The sequence below is a fragment of the Podarcis filfolensis genome (assembly GCF_964270895.1).
Source record: "Podarcis filfolensis genome assembly, chromosome: 9".
NCBI lineage: Eukaryota > Metazoa > Chordata > Lepidosauria > Squamata > Lacertidae > Podarcis > Podarcis filfolensis.
The window spans coordinates 74,037,695-74,054,095 of record NC_139610.1 but is presented as its reverse complement, the minus strand read 5'-3'; the positions used below and the strand labels follow the sequence as shown (position 1 = coordinate 74,054,095).

At 50.3% G+C, this 16,401-nt stretch overlaps 1 protein-coding gene and 2 long non-coding RNA genes across 3 annotated transcripts; 1 reads left to right on the top strand and 2 right to left on the bottom strand.

Moving 5' to 3' along the window:
* Positions 1 to 7,843: 7,843 nt before the first annotated feature.
* Positions 7,844 to 12,258, bottom strand: LOC310742499. Its single transcript, XR_014538467.1, has 2 exons — positions 12,092 to 12,258; positions 7,844 to 8,312 (listed from the first exon to the last, which is right to left on the bottom strand). It is a non-coding gene; the product is annotated as an uncharacterized lncRNA (long non-coding RNA).
* Positions 12,259 to 12,318: 60 nt separating this feature from the next.
* LOC310742597 lies at positions 12,319 to 13,067 on the top strand. Its single transcript, XR_014538595.1, has 2 exons — positions 12,319 to 12,448; positions 12,882 to 13,067. It is a non-coding gene; the product is annotated as an uncharacterized lncRNA (long non-coding RNA).
* A 582-nt stretch (positions 13,068 to 13,649) lies between these two features.
* LOC310742719 (uncharacterized protein) lies at positions 13,650 to 15,858 on the bottom strand. The gene is made up of 2 exons (XM_083572143.1): positions 15,706 to 15,858; positions 13,650 to 14,086 (listed from the first exon to the last, which is right to left on the bottom strand). Exons 1-2 carry the CDS (start codon positions 15,726 to 15,728, stop codon positions 13,696 to 13,698), a joined length of 414 nt encoding a protein of 137 aa, XP_083428269.1. The 5' UTR covers positions 15,729 to 15,858; the 3' UTR covers positions 13,650 to 13,695.
* Positions 15,859 to 16,401: the final 543 nt, after the last annotated feature.

The window sequence follows — 16,401 nt, the reverse complement described above, 5'->3', positions numbered from 1 at the left end:
GAGTAAGAGAAACCAGACCCCTCCGGGGTGCAGGCCCAGGGAGGGTGCAAAAAATCACCCACCAGGCTATTGATTGGGTGACAAATATGTGTGTGGTGATGCACTGCTGATGTCACAGCAAAATCAAACATGGGAGAAACTCAACATCCTTCTCACACTGCCGCACAAAGGTGTGCGATTTTTTTCCGCCCTTCTTTCTCACTTTGCCCTCATTCCCGCTTTGAGTACTTGCTTTGAGTAAACTGTAGTAATTTCTAATGCAGGTACTGCAGTAAAGTGGGTTTTTTTCTGGGGTGGGCTCCTTGCCACGGGCGCAAGGGACCCTAGGTGCACCTCTGGTTAAAGGCAAAGGGACGCCGACGGTTAAGTCCAGTCGCGGTGAACTCTACTTTACTGGAGGATTTTGAGCAGAGGTTGGATGGCCATCAGCCATGTATGATCTAACTGAGATTCCTGCATTGCAGGGGGTTGGACTAGATGACCCTCAGGGTCCCTTCCAACTCCTCAGTTCTATGATCTCATGTCTCCAGCTGTTTTGTTCCCATGGCAAGGTACTGTCCAGGTTTACATTACAAAAGGGAAACCTAACAGGTTTGTCCAGGGCTACCTATCTATCTACCTATCTACCTATCATCTATCTATCATCTATCAGTCATCTATCTATCTATCTACTATCTATCATCTATCATCTATCTATCTACTATCTATCATCTATCATCTATCTATCTACTATCTATCATCTATCTATTATCTATCTGCCTATCTGCCTATCTATCATCTATCTATCATCTGTCATCTATCTATCTATCTATCTATCTATCTATCTATATCTATCTATATCTATCTATCTATCATCTATCTATCTATATCCATCCATCTATCTATCTATCTATCTATCTATCTATCTATCTATCTATCTATCTATCTATATCTATCTATATCTATCTATCTATCATCTATCTATCTATATCCATCCATCTATCTATCTATCTATCTATCTATCATCTATCTATCTATCTATCTATCTTAACCACCCTATACCTGGAGGTCTCAGGGTGGTTCACAGAATATTGCAATCCAAAAGGAACAGCCCTTGTGTTCTGTAGACCCCAATCTTGCTTCTACAGAATCACAGGGCTGGGAAGGGCACCCCAGAGGACATCCAGACCAATCACTGTGTGATTTGAGGTCAGAGAGAGCTGGCTCCCGAAACCACCTCCACCTGCTCTGAAAACATCGCACCTGCCTTCCTGGGAACCTGATCCAAGCCATCGCCTTCCACATCTCTCCTTTGTCAAATCCATTTTTGTTGCTATGTCAAGCCCAGCTGCCCAGAGCTCTCCCCCAGGTGTTCAGAGAAGTCGAGAAGGCACCGTTTTGCATAATCAGGGGGCGAGGGGGTGCAACAGCCAACATTTCCCGCATGTAACCTAAGCCAGGTTTCCCCCGCCCTGCTCTGTTTGCAGAGAGACATCAGAGGCCAAAATCCGGCTTTTTCCTTCTGTTTTTGTTTTTCCCAGCCAAGACAGCGCACCTGCTTCCCGCTGCCAGGAATTCCCCCTCGGGGAGCTGTGAGGGAGCCAAGGCTTTCGACAACCTGCTCAGCCCAAAGACTGCGCCACTGGGTGCATGGGGATGGCATGCGGCGTGCAATGTGCTCCCCTTTCTGCTGCTGCAATTCCATGCCCCCCGCATATGAATATTCTTCTCTCCACTTCCTCGACCCACTGGCAGGGCTCCAGCCACCCCCTTGCCCACTTTCCCTTTCCTGCTGGTGGAATGTGCTCGCGAGGGGCTCCCCAGTGGACAGTTAGCCCTCCCATTCCGAAAGAACCTTCCAGCTGGCCGATTGCTTGTGCCTGCACGTCCCTGACCCTGGGGTGCCTTCGCGCACTGCTTCTAATTAGTCATTTCACGCCACACATGCTCCTGGTCCTGGGAACGCAAAAGCAGCAGGCAGCGGGCCCCTCCTCTTCTGTGCATGGCTCCCGTTCCCAAATATCAGGAAGCTGGTGCGAATCCAGTTGCCAGCCCACGCCAGCCAGCCAAGCAAATAAGATTTCCAAAGGGGCTTGCTTGCTGCTTTTAAAGCTTTTGACATGTCAACAGGATAGGGCAGAGTCATAGGAGGAAAGGCTGGTGTGGTGGATTGCTTTCTTGGATAGCCTACATGCAAATAAATGCTATACCTGCTGCATTGGCTCCTGCTGGAGTACAGGATCAGGTTTAAGGTGCTGGTTTTAACCTTTAAAGCCCTATACAGCCTAAGACCCTCGTACCTACGGGACCGCCTCTCCTGGTATGTCCCACGGAGGACCTTACGGTCTTCAAACAAAAACATCTTGGAGGTCCAGGGCCACAGGGAGGTTAGGCTGACCTCAACCAGAGCCAGGGCTTTTTCGCCCGTGGCTCCAATCTGGTGGAACGCTCTGTCACAAGAGACTAGGGCCCTGCGGGACTTGACAGCTTTCCGCAGGGCCTGCAAGACGGAGCTGTTCCGCCTGGCCTTTGGCCAAGGCACAGCCTGACCCCCTCCTTTGGTAATCCTCACAGAACTCTAGCCCAATGGTTGCCAATAATTTGATTCAGAATTGATTTTAGAATGAATTGATTTTAGAATGCTGTGTTACTTTTATTGTTGTTAGCCGCTCTGAGCCCGGCTTCGGCTGGGGAGGGTGGGATATAAATAAAATATTATTTTATTATTATTATTTATGAACAGTAAAAGAAAGTGAGAGGATATTGTTAAAAACAGGGGTCGGCAAACGAAGGCCCACAAGCCAAATCAGGCCCAATGGCCTTCAGGATTCGGCCTGCGATCTGTCCGTGGATTGGTGTGGGGATTCATTTCCCTCCCCCTCCCTCACACACACCGCGGTGGCGCCTCCTCCCTCCCTCCTCCTGGCTTCTCCCCGCCCTGCCTAGAGGAGGAAGGGGGCTGGGCTGAGCTGGCTGGGCGCCATTTTGAGCAGCCCCTCTCCAGCCAGCCCTTTCACGCTGCTCATCTTCCCTCCACCATTGCTGCCCTGGTGCTCCTGTGGGTCAGAGAGTGGAGTGGACCGGCGGCAGCGGCGGTGGCAGTGGCGGCAGCCCCTGGAAGGCAAGTCCAGCGGCTGGGGCTGGAGCTGGGGGTTGTGGAGGAGGACTACTTGCCCCCCTCGCCTCTTCTTCCAGCTCCCGCCCCCCCAGTTCTGCTTCTCCGACCCGCCACAAGGTCTGAGGGACAGTGGACCAGCCGGTGGCTAAAAAAAATTTCCGACCCCCTGGTTAAAGAGATAAGAAGAGCCAGCTCGATCAGGCCCATGACCCATCTAGTCCAGTCTTCTCTTCTCTTCTCACAATAGACAACCAGACGCTTGTGGGAAACCCACAAGCAGGATAAAAACACAAGAGCATCTCTCCTGTGGTTTCCAACAATGGATATTCAGAAGCATTGCTGCCTCAGGGTGCAGAGCAGAGCCACTGTGGCTAGTAGCCATCGAGAGCCCTCTCGAGAGCCAATGTGGCGTAGTGGTTAAGAGCGATAGACTCGTAATCTGGGGAACTGGGTTCACATCCCTGCTCCTCCACATGCAGCTGCTGGGTGACCTTGGGCCAGTCACACTTCTCTGAAGTCTCTCAGCCCCACTCACCTCACAGAGTGTTTGTTGTGGGGGAGGAAGGGAAAGGAGAATGTTAGCCACTTTGAGACTCCTGAAGGGGAGTGAAAGGCGGGGTATCAAATCCAAACTCTTCGTCTTCTTCTCTCCTCCATGAATTTGTCTAACCATCTTTTAAAGTCATCTAGAGGGGGAAAGGTTAAAAAAAGGTAAAGGACCCCTGGATGGTTAAGTCCAGTGAAAGGTGACCATGGGGTGCGGTGCTCATTTCGCTTTCAGGCTTTGTCCACAGACAGCTTTCCAGGTCATGGGGCCAGCATGGCTAAACCGCTTCTGGTGCAATGGGACACCGTGATGAGAGCCAGAGGGCACGGAAACACCTTTACTTTCCCGCTGCAGTGGTATCTATTTATCTACTTGCACTGTTGTGCTTTCGAACTGCTATGTTGGCAGGTGCTGGGACCGAGCAACAGGAGCTCACCCTGTCACGGGGGTTCGAACCGCCGACTTTCCGATTGGCAAGCCCGAGAGGTTCAGTGGTTTAGACCACAGCGCCACCTAGAACTTATGTGCAGCCAATAAAACTGAAAGTTGGAAGATTCGAGACAGATAAACTATGCAGCATGTAGTTAAATTATGGAGGCAGTAATGGCCACCAACCTAGAAGACTTTAAAAGATTGGGCAAATCCATGGAAGAGGAGAAAGAGCTATCAATGGCTATCAGCCAGGACGGCTTGGCTCTGCCTCTGACTGTGGCAGCAGCGCTTCTGAATACCCTTTGCTGGGGGCCACAGGATGGGAGAGATGCTCTCATGATCGAATTCTGCTTACAGGATTCCCACAGGCATCTGAGAAGAGGGCGCTGGACTAGATGGGCCCCATTGCCATTATTATAAGAGAACAAGAGAGGCCTTCGTGGTGAGGTCCAGCAACTCTTTTTCTAGAAGAATGCCACTGGTTAGAACATGAGAGGAGCCTGGTGGATGAGGCCAGTGGCCCACCTGGACCAGTGGCCAGATCTCCCGGTGGCCAGCCACATGTCTGTAGCAGTGAAAAATAGACAGTCACGGAACCAAGAAATTACACAAAACAAAAGAATTACCATGAAAATCCCTGAAACGAGAAGTAATCGACTTGTAAAACTTGTAAAACTTGTCATTGATGTTTTGATGCCTTTTTTGTAAACTCAAGGAAGCGTTTCAGCCCTGCTCTTGAGTTTGTTTGATATCACTTAAAATCATTTAAGGTTTATAATTTCTTTATTTCCTTCTGAGGAAACTGATTTGTTCAGTGAAATGAGTTTTGTAGCCGGCATCTCGTTAAGTCTTTAATTCTAGGTTAACTTTTCCTTAATTTTTTATATTTTTGTGATTTAATTCAATTCTATAGTCGATTACTTCTCGTTTCAGGGATTTTCACAGTAATTCTTTTGTTTTGTGTACATGCCTGCAGCAAGCAGGATTCGAACACAAGAGCTTTCTCTCTTCTCCAGCAAATGGTATTCAGAAGCTCTGCTGCCTTTGACCTTGCAGGCAAAGCATAGCCCTATGTCATTAGGCTCAAAGAGTGTTGTGTGTGCATGTGTGCGTTTTGCCCAGGCTCTCCCCACAGTGCGAGGCCCCACAACTTCATTTTCAAACCCCGTGCAGGTCCATGCACAATCTCTCGCTCTAATACTTTTGCTGTGGCTCCTCACCTCCCCTGCCCAGCCCTTTTGCCAAATGTTCCATGGCTTGTTTTCTTGTTCCCCAATCCTCCTTGGGGAGGCTTAAATTGGTCACCTGGGAGCGCAGCACGGCCTCTCCAGGGACATCCCTCCTGCCATTTCTGAAGTCATCCAAAACACCACTGGAGTCTGGAGGGTCCCAATTAGAGAGCGGTAACCGGATCAGACACAGAGTCTGGCAGGGGACGCATTAGCCGGCTGCGTACCTCCTTCTCCTCCTCCTCCTCTTCTGCCAAACTCTTGTTGAAGTGTCTTCCATCGCCTGCCTTGCCCCAGGGACAGCCTACTTAGCTCAGCTCTGCAAAGTGGCTCCATCCTGCCCCCTGGAGGCCACTCTGCCAAATAGCACCCACAGAAAGCGCCTTGCTTGACTCCTGGGCCAGAAGGAGAAACACAACGGGCTTATCCACATTAATATCTCGCCCGGCTTTTTCCAGGCACAGACAACACCTTAAAGCTCGCTGTCGGAATGTTGGTTTATTCATTTTGCCCTGGAGTTTTTCCTGAGAAAACCCACTCTTAAAAGCTGAAACTCCGCAAACAGCAATTCAGCTTTTCTGCAGATTGCCGTTTGCTCTGATTGATAATAATAATAATAATAATTTATTATTTGTACCCCGCCCATCTGGCTGGGTTTCCCCAGCCACTCTGGGTGGTTTCCACAGAGACCAAAATACACTAAAATGTCACACATTAAAAACTTCCCTGAACAGGGCTGTCTTAAGATGTCTTCTGAATGTCAGGTAGTTGTTTATCGCTTTGACATCTGATGGGAGGGCGTTCCACAGGGCGGGTAGACAGCTGCCCTGGATACAGAATTGACCTGCACCTCCATGGACAGCTGTGAGTCCAAAATGACTCCTAGGCTGCGCACCTGGTCCTTCAAGGGCACAGTTGCCCCATTGAGGACAAGAGAGTCCTCCACACCTGCCACCTCCTGTTCCCCCAAAACAGTACTTCTGTCTTGTCAGGATTCAACCTCAATCTGTTAGCCGCCATCCATCCTCCAACCACCTCCAGGCACTCACACAGGACCTTCACCGCCTTCACTGGTTCTGATTTGAAAGAGAGGTAGAGCTGGGTATCATCTGCATATTGATGGACACCCAGTCCAAACCCCCTGATGATCTCTCCCAGCAGCTTCATATAGATGTTAAAAAGCATGGGGGAGAGGACGGAACCCTGAGGCACCCCACAAGTGAGGGACCAGGGGTCTGAACACTCATCCCCCCACCACCACTTTCTGAACACGGCCCAGGAGGAAGGAGTGAAACCACTGTATAACAGTGCCCCCAGCTTTAGATTGAGCTTTAGAATCACAGCATTGAAGGGTTGGAAGGGACACCAAGGGTTAATTCTGTGTCCAGGGTGGCTGTCTACAAGCTCCACCTGGTATGCAGGCTGAGACCCTCCCTGCCTGCAGACTGTCTGGCCAGAGTGGTGCATGCTCTGGTTATCTCCCGCTTGGATTACTGCAATGCGCTCTATGTGGGGCTACCTTTGAAGGTGATCCGGAAACTACAACTAATCCAGAATGCGGCAGTCAGACTGGTGACTGGGAGTGACCGCCAAGACCACATAACACCAGTCTTGAAAGACCTACATTGGCTCCCAGCACATTTCTGAGCACAATTCAAAGTGTTGGTGTTGACCTTTAAAGCCCTGAATGGCCTCAATCCAGTATACCTGAAGGAGCGTCTCCACCTCCATCATTCAACCCAGATTCTGAGGTCCAGCGCTGAGGGCCTTCTGGCGGTTCCCTCATTGCGAGAAGCAAAGTTACAGGGAACCAGGCAGAGTGCCTTCTCGGTGGTGGCACCCACCCTGTGGAACGCCCTTCTACCAGATGTCAAAGAGATAAACAACTACCTGACATTTAGAAGACATCTGAAGGCAGCCCTGTTCAAGGAAGTTTTTAATGTGTGACATTTTAATGTACTTTTAATATTTTGTTGGAAGCCACCCAGAGTGGCTGGGGGAACCCAACCAGATGGGCAGGGTACAAATAAATTATTATTATTATTATTATTATTATTATTATTATTATTATTATGCACTGCTCACAAAAGCAGCACAGGGCCGGGCTCACAATGCCCCTGAGCTGCTGCATTCCCCTCCCCCAGCCACCCTCTGGCAGTCAAGAAGGATGCAGCAGGCACATGCCAGCCCCCCAAGTGGCGCTGGGCTTGCAGGGCACCCAAGCCGACATCCTCCCAGCTGCCTACAAGCTGGAGGACGCCTACGAGGGACTCGGTGGCTTGGGTGCCCTGCAGGCCCAGTGCTGCCCGGTTCGGAGCCAGTATCATGCCAATCACGTCCCCCTCAGCCACCCTCAGTCGCTCTGCCTGAGCTCCCAGCCCCCAGGCCGCACGTATTCAAACTGTGCAACTCTCTCTCCTCATAGCTGTGGGGCCTTTTGGATCCAATCCCCGACATTTCAGAGCTCGGAAGGCGATACACGAATCTCCCTTTGCCTCCGCAGCACCCTGCAAGCTGAACGGGAAAGGAGATCCATCGTGAGGTTATAACTTTGGACTGTTTTATTCGGAGAAGTTCGGCCAGGAGGGCCGTTTACCATGTGAGCTGGAAGATTTTGATGGAGACCGGTATTAGGATCCTCTTTGTGAAGAAGAAGATGAGGATGGGAGGGACCAGGGAGAGGACGAAGGCGAAGAGCGAGGGAAGCAGCCGCCCAAAGAAGGTGTCCAAGATGGGCCGAGTCGACCTGGCGAACAAGACGATGGAGGGGATCACATGGTCGTAGATGATGAAGAAGGGGAGGAGGAGGAAGAAGAGGAGGACGAAGCTTATGCGGAGGAGGAGGTCGCAGAAGAGGAGTGTGAAGATGATGGAGAGAAGCTTCCGGAAGCAGCGGAAGATGCCTCTCACGGTGATGCGGAAGGCCATGCTCTGCCAAAGGGTCTGCCCGGGAGCTCACTCAGCGTGGGCAGTTGGCTGTGGAGACTCCTCAGCTGTGGCACCGTCCCTGAGAGGGAAGAGAGAGAGGACTGGAGGATCATGGGAGCACGAAACATGGATTGGAGGAAAGACAGTTGCCCATCTGCTTCCTGCCGCGTCTGCCTTTTGCAATGATATAACTGATTGGACGCCATCCTAAAATTCTAAACAAAATGAAGGGTAGGGACTCAGCTACACAGCTGCATATAAAATGTTTCAGGTGTGTTTTAAGTGCAATATGCAATGTGGCACTAGATGGCGATAGTGAGCCTTATGGAAAATTCAATATTTTATTTTTTAAAGCATTTTCAGAACGGTTTTTATACGCGTGTAGATTCCACCTAGGATTTAAACATGCCTTGATTCTGGAATTCTCTGGATACTGAATCCTGTGGCCTGTATCAGTCTCCATACTTGTGCAATGACTTTACAGATTTCCAAACATTTGCAACCAATAAGCAGTAGAGCAGTGATAAGTTCAGGAATGAAAGGTTCCTCTACTTTATAGCCACAGCCACATCCCCTTCTAAAATTATACGAGCTTCTAAGATTGTACCCATAGCTCATAATTATACAATAATACAGTGAACGCTCGGGCTGCGAATGTGATCTGTGTGGGAGGCACGTTCGCAACCTGCAGCGTTCGCAACCCGCAGTGGCGTGTCTGCACATGAGCAGGTTGTGATTTAGCGCTTCTGTGCATGCACGACCCCTGAAACCCGGAAGTAACCTGTTCTGGTGCTTCTGGGTTTCGGCAGGTCCATAACCCAAAAAAACGCAACCTGAACCGTCTGTAACCTGAGGTATCACTGTAATAATTAGAGACGCATTGCAACCATCTCTGCAGATCTCTACATGTTACCTTTCAGCTAGAGCCACTATTTTCCATGCATGTACATGGACATACGATTTGGAGTGCTCCAATCTTGTTTTTCCTAATTGACTTGTAGAGAGACGCGGGTGGCGCTGTGGGTAAAACCTCAGTGCCTAGGACTTGCCGATCGTATGGTCGGCGGTTCGAATCCCCGCGGCGAGGTGAGCTCCCATCTTTCGGTCCCAGCTCCTGCCCACCTAGCAGTTTGAAAGCACCCTTAAGTGCAAGTAGATAAATAGGTACCGCTTTATAGCGGGAAGGTAAATGGCGTTTCCGTGTGCTGCGCTGGTGCTGGCTCGCCAGAGCAGCTTTGTCACGCTGGCCACGTGACCCGGAAGTGTCTCCGGACAGCGCTGGCCCCCGGCCTCTTAAGTGAGATGGGCGCACAACCCTAGAGTCGGACACGACTGGCCCGTACGGGCAGGGGTACCTTTACCTTTAATCTTGTTTTTCCTAATTGACTTGTATTTTCCTATACACAGCAGAACTTGAGCACCATTTTTCTTGTAATGGAAGCGCCTTGTGTTTTCAGTGTTCCTCAGTCCTTGGCTTTACAGCATACAGAAAAACAACTCAGCAATGTTCTTCCCAAACACTTTCTCCAGAGTGACCCTAGGAGCCAATCCTCAGTGGCCGACTCACCTCCTTTCACTCTGATTGGCTCCCATCAGCACAAGAAGCCTTCCTCTCAGTGGCTAGAGAAAATCCCCTTTCTTGCTGAATGGGTGGCTCTAGAAGCCTGGAATCAGGAACCCTGCTGTAGAAACAGGAGCGGGTCTTCAACCTCCTACGACCCCAGATCACGACCAGTGGCGTCGCAACGGGGGGTGAGGGGCGGTGTGTCCCAGGTGCCATGTCCGGGGTGGGGTGACAAGAAGGCACCCCGCAGGGGCTCGCGGAGGCGCAAGCAGCCATCACGCCGCCGCAACCACATATGGAGGATCCTCCGTTCACGGCTGCATCCGCAAGCACAGGATCCCAACGCTGGCTGCAAACCGCTATGTACAGCTCATGTGCAGCATCACTACATACAGCGCATGTGTCGTACATAGCGGCTCCGCATATGCACCCTATGTAGCGACACCCCGCCCTGGGTGTCATGACGCCTTTATTCGCCCCCTGATCATGACACCTCTTCCAATAAGTCCTTGGTTCATCACCACCGCTGAAAAGCCATAAATCTCCAGTCCTTCATCGCCTTCCCTTTCCTTTCTGATCATTATTCATGGCATCATGGAATCATAGAATTGTAGAGTTGAAAGGGACCCTGAGGGTTATCCAGCCCAACCCCCTGCAATGCAGGAATCTCAACTGAAGCATCCATGATAGATGGCCATCCAACCTATGCTTAAAAGCCTGTAACGAAGGAGAGATTTTGTATCTCTGCTCGAGAGCCTTTGAGGCAGGTGTGGGGAGACTCTGGCCAAACAGATGTTGCTGAACTACAACTCCCATCATCCCCGATGTGTTTAGAGTTGTAGTTTAGAGATGAGCTTAGCAACACCTGGAGGTGTGGGTCAGCTACCTCTGGAGGTGCCAAAGGTTCTCCACATCTGCCTCCCAGGCAGTAATTTAGCCAGATAGAGAAGATTCCCCAAACCAGGTAATAATAACAAGCATTGGGCAAGGCATCTCCTGCCTGATTTCTTTGAGTCAAGCCAACTTTCTGAAAGGGCTCGTCCACCCAACTGCCATTTGTTCTAATTCAACGCTAAACCGCAAGGGAAAGTGGCCATTTGTCAGGAGTTCTTCAGCTGGGATTCCTGCACTGCAGGGGTTTGGACTAGATGGCTCCTGGGAGTACCTACAATGCTATGGCTAAAGGTTTTGACCTTTAAAGTCCTATGTGGCCTAGGACCCACGTACCTAAGGGACCGCCTCTCCTGGTATGCCCCGCGGAGGACCTTAAGATCCACAAATGACAACATTTTGGAGGTCCCAAGTCGCAAGGTGGTTAGATTGGTTTCAACTAGGTCCAGGGCCTTTTCAGCACTGGCCCCGACTCGGTGGAACGCTCTGTCACAAGAGACTAGGGCCCTGAAGGACTTGACATCTTTCCACAGGGCCTGCAAGACAGAGCTGTTCTGCCTGGCCTTTGGCTTAGACTCGGTCTGACCCTTCTGTTTCCCTCCCCTTATGGTCTTGATTTATCGGCTATTTTAAAATGAGGCTGCATTTTAAATTGCATTTTAACCTGTATTTTAAATTGGGTTCCCCCCCTCCTCTTTTTCCCCTATTATGTTTTTACTGTGATTTTATTGGTGTCAGCCGCCCTGAGCCCAGCTCTGGCTGGGGAGGTCGGGGTATAAATAAAATTTATTATTATTATTGAAGTGAAGGACATGAGGCAGGAGTTGATAATGCAGGTGAGCTGCATGCAGGTGAGCTGCAAGCAAGCTGCCGGCCAGCTCTGTGGAGGCTCCTTTTATTGACACAATATGCAAACCCAGGCAGATACATTTTGGGCTGTGGCCTTTACAAGTCTGCCAGTCCCGAGATTGTGGGGTGGTACAAAGCTATTTTGGCACCTGTTTCCACCTGAGACAAAGGTCTCAGAGACAAAGGTTACAGACAGGACACCACAGACTACTGAGACCGCAAAAGGTTAGACAGAGGGCAAGATGTTCAGAAAGCTGTGGCTTTATCTGTGGGGGGAGTGTGCCCCACACCCCAAGGTCACGCATGCACACAGCTGAGGCTGCCTGTGGGCAGGGAGTGTGCTCCGCACCCAGCGATCATCCCTACAATTATTATTATCCCTACAATTATTATTATTATTATTATTATTATTATTATTATTATTATTACTCTGTGAAGTCCCAGGACTCGGGGACCAGGGAGTGGCAACAATGCTAGAGAGCAAAAGGCAAACAGGTGAGAGGGATCCTTCCTGCTTCTAACCTGACTTGCCCGATGCAGTGAAGTGGACCCACCTTGTTCCTCGCACCATCTGCACCTTGCCTGCTGTCCCATTGGCCTGCCTGCCTGACCTCACGCCCGACCTCTGTCCGTCTTCCAAATGCGTGGAGCCCTCTCTCCTGCCATGGTTCCTCAACAGCCTTGGGCCCCTGCCAGGGCTGTGTGAGCATGGCACCTCTGTCACCCTGTCATGCTTCCTTCCAGTGATGTCACAAATGGGTGTGGTCTTATTGGAAGGCCCAGCTGACTCCAGGCTGGCAGGAAGTGAGGAAAGGGCACTGGGAGGCAAGTCCAGCAGTGCATTGTCACTGCTGTTTGAGATGGTGCTAAAAGCCACTGGACGTGGGTGTTCAATGGTTTAGGCTTTGGTGGTAAGCATCATTTGGGTCGCCAGCCCTTCAGAGAGATGCCACCCAACCTGAGAAGATTCAAAGTCAGCATGGCTGCATTCTTGAGCCAACCGTGTGATTCTGAAGTGCAAAAGGCCAATATGGTTCCAAGTCGTCCCAACATGAGCATGGTTTCCTGGTGATTGTTGTAGGAAATCTGCTAACCCCTAATTCCTGACACATCCAGCCTCTGCTTGTAAAGACCCCTAATGAAACAGAGAGTCCACTATCTTTTGAGGGAGCCTGTTGCACTGTTGAGCAACAGGCATTGTTGAATGTCCATCCTACTGTTTGGGGAAAATTGCAGTCAAACATAACTATGTATGAGACAAGTTAGTGCATGAAGGGGTTAAGACCATGGAGTGAAATTCCTAGACACAGCTAGGTCAACCCCCTCTTCTCCAATGTACCGTAGGTGGCAGTGAAACCTTCTCTTCCCTCTATCTCCACAACATGTAACTGACCATGGAAGATGTGTCTAAGCAAGCTGCAAGCTCAGAGCATGTGTTTGAAGCTATGTTGCTGTATTTCCTATCCAAGAGTATTCTGCCTGTGTTCTCCTTGCTGCTGCTTGAATAAATGCATGAATCTGACCTTTGAATTTGAAAGTAAAGCGTTTAAACTTATTTAGCAGTGTGAAGTCTTCGCTGCAAGAGGAGTAGAGAGAGGAGGGCGCTTTGCAAGTGGGTTAAACAGGACAAAAGCTTTAGCAGCCTGCAACCTTCTGATCAGCAAGTCCTAGGCTCTGTGGTTTAACCCGCAGCGCCACCCGCATCCCTGGTTTTCACCTACCTCATAGCAAATCGTCACAACTTTCTTGGTATTGGCGATTAGGCATTGGTATTGTTCTGTAGGTGGAAAAGGGGAGGTAGCACCATCACCAGCCCCGCATATTGAAGGGAAGTCCATTAATGGATTCCAGGGGGTGTGGCCCTGTCCGAAGCCTGGGGAGGTGAGGGCCTAAGGCACGCCCCCTATCGGTGACCCCAGGGGAGTTCCTAGTTGATGTGCATCAGCAGGACTCCCCCTGCTGGTGGTTAACCCTTCCCAGACTTCAACTGGACGGGCTGAAGTCGGATATAGTCGGTTAGGACCAATGCCTAAGCCAATACCACTCATCACCTGTAACCAATAAAGTTGTGGCCTTATTTAGCCACGCAAGCAGGAGCTCAGACCATGCGGCTGGTTCATGTTGCTTGTATTGAGCTGGATTCTCAGGACCGCTGTCCTCACCAGGCCAGCCGCAGCAGCCTGAAATAGCTGGGGAGCAGGAAGAGGTGCAGGCAGCAGCCAGCGGTCAGCGGCAGCAGCAAGGCACCCAGGAAAATCAGAAGGGCCCCGAGCACTTCGTTGTAGAAAACTTCTGTGGCGGGAGCCAAGGCATCCATGAAGACCAGGGAAGCAGGGACCATGCGGTCATGCAAGACGGCGAGTGGGATGGAGAGGGAGACGACAACGTGGAACATGATCTCCGCCAGGAAGATGCTGTAGACCAGCACGGCCAGAATGAGCAGCGTCTGCTCCAGGGCCCCCAGGATCTTGCTTGCGATGGAACGCAGTCCGAAGAAGGTCTTCGACCTCGGAGACAGAGGGGCCTTCTCCTCGGGTGACACATTCAGCCTAGAGGGGGCAGAAACGGAGGCAAGGGAACGCGTGACCTCGTTTGCTCTTTAAGGGTATGTGATTTATTGATAAAGCAACAGCTGGCAGGGAACGAAATAGAAGGAACGGATTGTGAATTACAGTGGCACCTTGGTCCACAAACTTAATCCGTCCCGGAAGTCTGTTTCAAAACCAAAGCGTTCCAAAACCAAGGCGCGCTTTCCCATAGAAATGGATTAATCCGTCCCAGACTTTTAAAAACAACCCCTAAAACAGCAGTTTAACATGGATTTTACTATCTGATGAGACCACTGATCCATAAAGGGAAAGCAATAAGCAATGTACTGCAGTCACACAATCAATCAATCAATCAGTAGCTGAACTGGATTCCACACAGTCACAAAAACCAACAAAAGAGAGCCGCAAAAACAAAAATGCAAAATAAATAGCAAAAACAGATAGACCTCAGTGTAACACTCAAAAAGGACGTGTGACACTCAAACTGGAAGCAAATCACTCAAAATGGGAGCTCACCCCGTTGCGGGGATTCAAACCGCCAACCTTCTGATCAGCAAGCCCAAGAGGCTCAGTGGTTTAGACCACAGCACCACCCGCATCCCTAGGTTACCTTAGGAAATTCCTATTTTCATTGGAGAAATGTTGGAGGGTCTGGAGTTATGTGACCCCCAAGCTAAGGGATCAGTAACTATACAACCTTTAGAAGACATCTGAAGGCAGCCCTGTGTAGGGAAGGTTTTTAATGTTTAATGTTTTATTATGTTTTTATATATGTTGGAAGCCGTCCAGAGTGGCTGGGGAAACCCAATCAGATGGGCGGGATATAAATAATACAGTTGTTGTTGCTGCTGCTGCTGCTGTTGAATAGGACATCCCTATTTTCATCGGAGGAATGTTGAAGGGTATGTATAAACCAGAAGTGAGAGATCTCAGTCCTAGGGGGCTGAATTTAGCCCTCCAGGCTAAGCAATCCAGAATCCAGGTCTGGATCGAGGAACAGATCTTCCATAGACATTATGCAGCCCTCTCCAGCTGGCCTTCTGAACTCTCTCAGGCCACATTCATCACACAAAAATGGTAAAGAACCCCTGGACGGTTAAGTCCAGTCAAAGGCAACTATGGAGTTGTGGCGCTCATCTCGCTTTCAGGCTGAGGGAGCCGGCATTTGTCCACAGACAGCTTTCCGGGTCATGTGGCCAGCTTCTAAACCGCTTCTGGTGCAAAGGGACACTGTGATGGAAGCCAGAGCACACGGAAGCGCCATTTACCTTCCTGCCACAGTGGTACCTATTTATCTACTTGCACTGGTGTGCTTTCAAACTGCTAGGTTTGCAGGAGCTGGGACAGAGCAACGGGAGCTCAACCTGTTGTGGGGATTTGAACCACTGAACTTTCTGATTGGCAAGCCCAAGAGAGGTATTTTGGACTCTGAGCATGCCTCATGTTCACCTGTTTAGGTGATACAGGGATTGTACATAAACTAGGCCACTCTACTTTGTTGGCATTCATCTGTCTCCAGTCATCTGTTGGAGTCTATGAGTTCTAGTGTTGGGATTTGCCCACTGAGAATCACCCTATGAGCCCCACATACAGAGGCACTGCGGCAATCTCCTACTCACCGGCTGCCTTCTGAACGAGCCATTTCTATCCCTGGGTGTTGTCCTCCCACACGCAGCCTGTCTTCATTCCTTCATCCAGATCTTTCCCCTCTCAGCTGGGCTCCAGCTCTTGCCAGCCAAACAGCTCTTGTGGCCTCTGCAAGGTCCATTATCCCGGTGGGACAAGCAAGCTGATGACCACATCACCTGGCGCTGATGTCATAAATTAGGTTGGGTAGCCCAGAGGCTGGCTAAAAGGGGCCAGGTGGTGGAAGCATCTCAGCTCCTTCACCCAGTTAGATCAAAGGCACAGGATCACAGGAAGCTGCCATATACAGAGTGAGACCCATTCACAGACCCTCTAAGTGTCCCTGTTTTCCAGATGTTCTACCACATTCCCTTGCTGGTGAAAGAATTGCACTGATTCCCTGTTTGCTACCAGCAGGGGTACCAACTCCTGGGGGTCAAGCCCATTCTGATATCCCCTTCATTTTGGGCTAGGGGATGCTCCCCCCAAAAAAACCCCGGCTTCGGCCCGGTATATCTGAAGGAATGTCTCCACCCCCATCGTTCAGCCCGGACACTGAGGTCCAGCTCTGAGGGCCTTCTGGCAGTTTCCTCACTGCAAGAAGTGAAGCTACAGGGAACCAGGCAGAGGGCCTTCTCGGTAGTGGCGCCCTCCTTGCGGAACACCCTCCCATCAGATGTCAAGGAAAT

Excerpts from the sequence above, each read along its gene's own strand:
- LOC310742719 (XM_083572143.1), bottom strand. The coding sequence starts at position 15,728 with ATGGCTCGTTCAGAAGGCAGCCG. Across the intron at positions 14,087-15,705 it reads GCTCGTTCAGAAGGCAGCCG|GCTGAATGTGTCACCCGAGG; the intron begins GTGAGTAGGAGA and ends TGCCCCCTCTAG.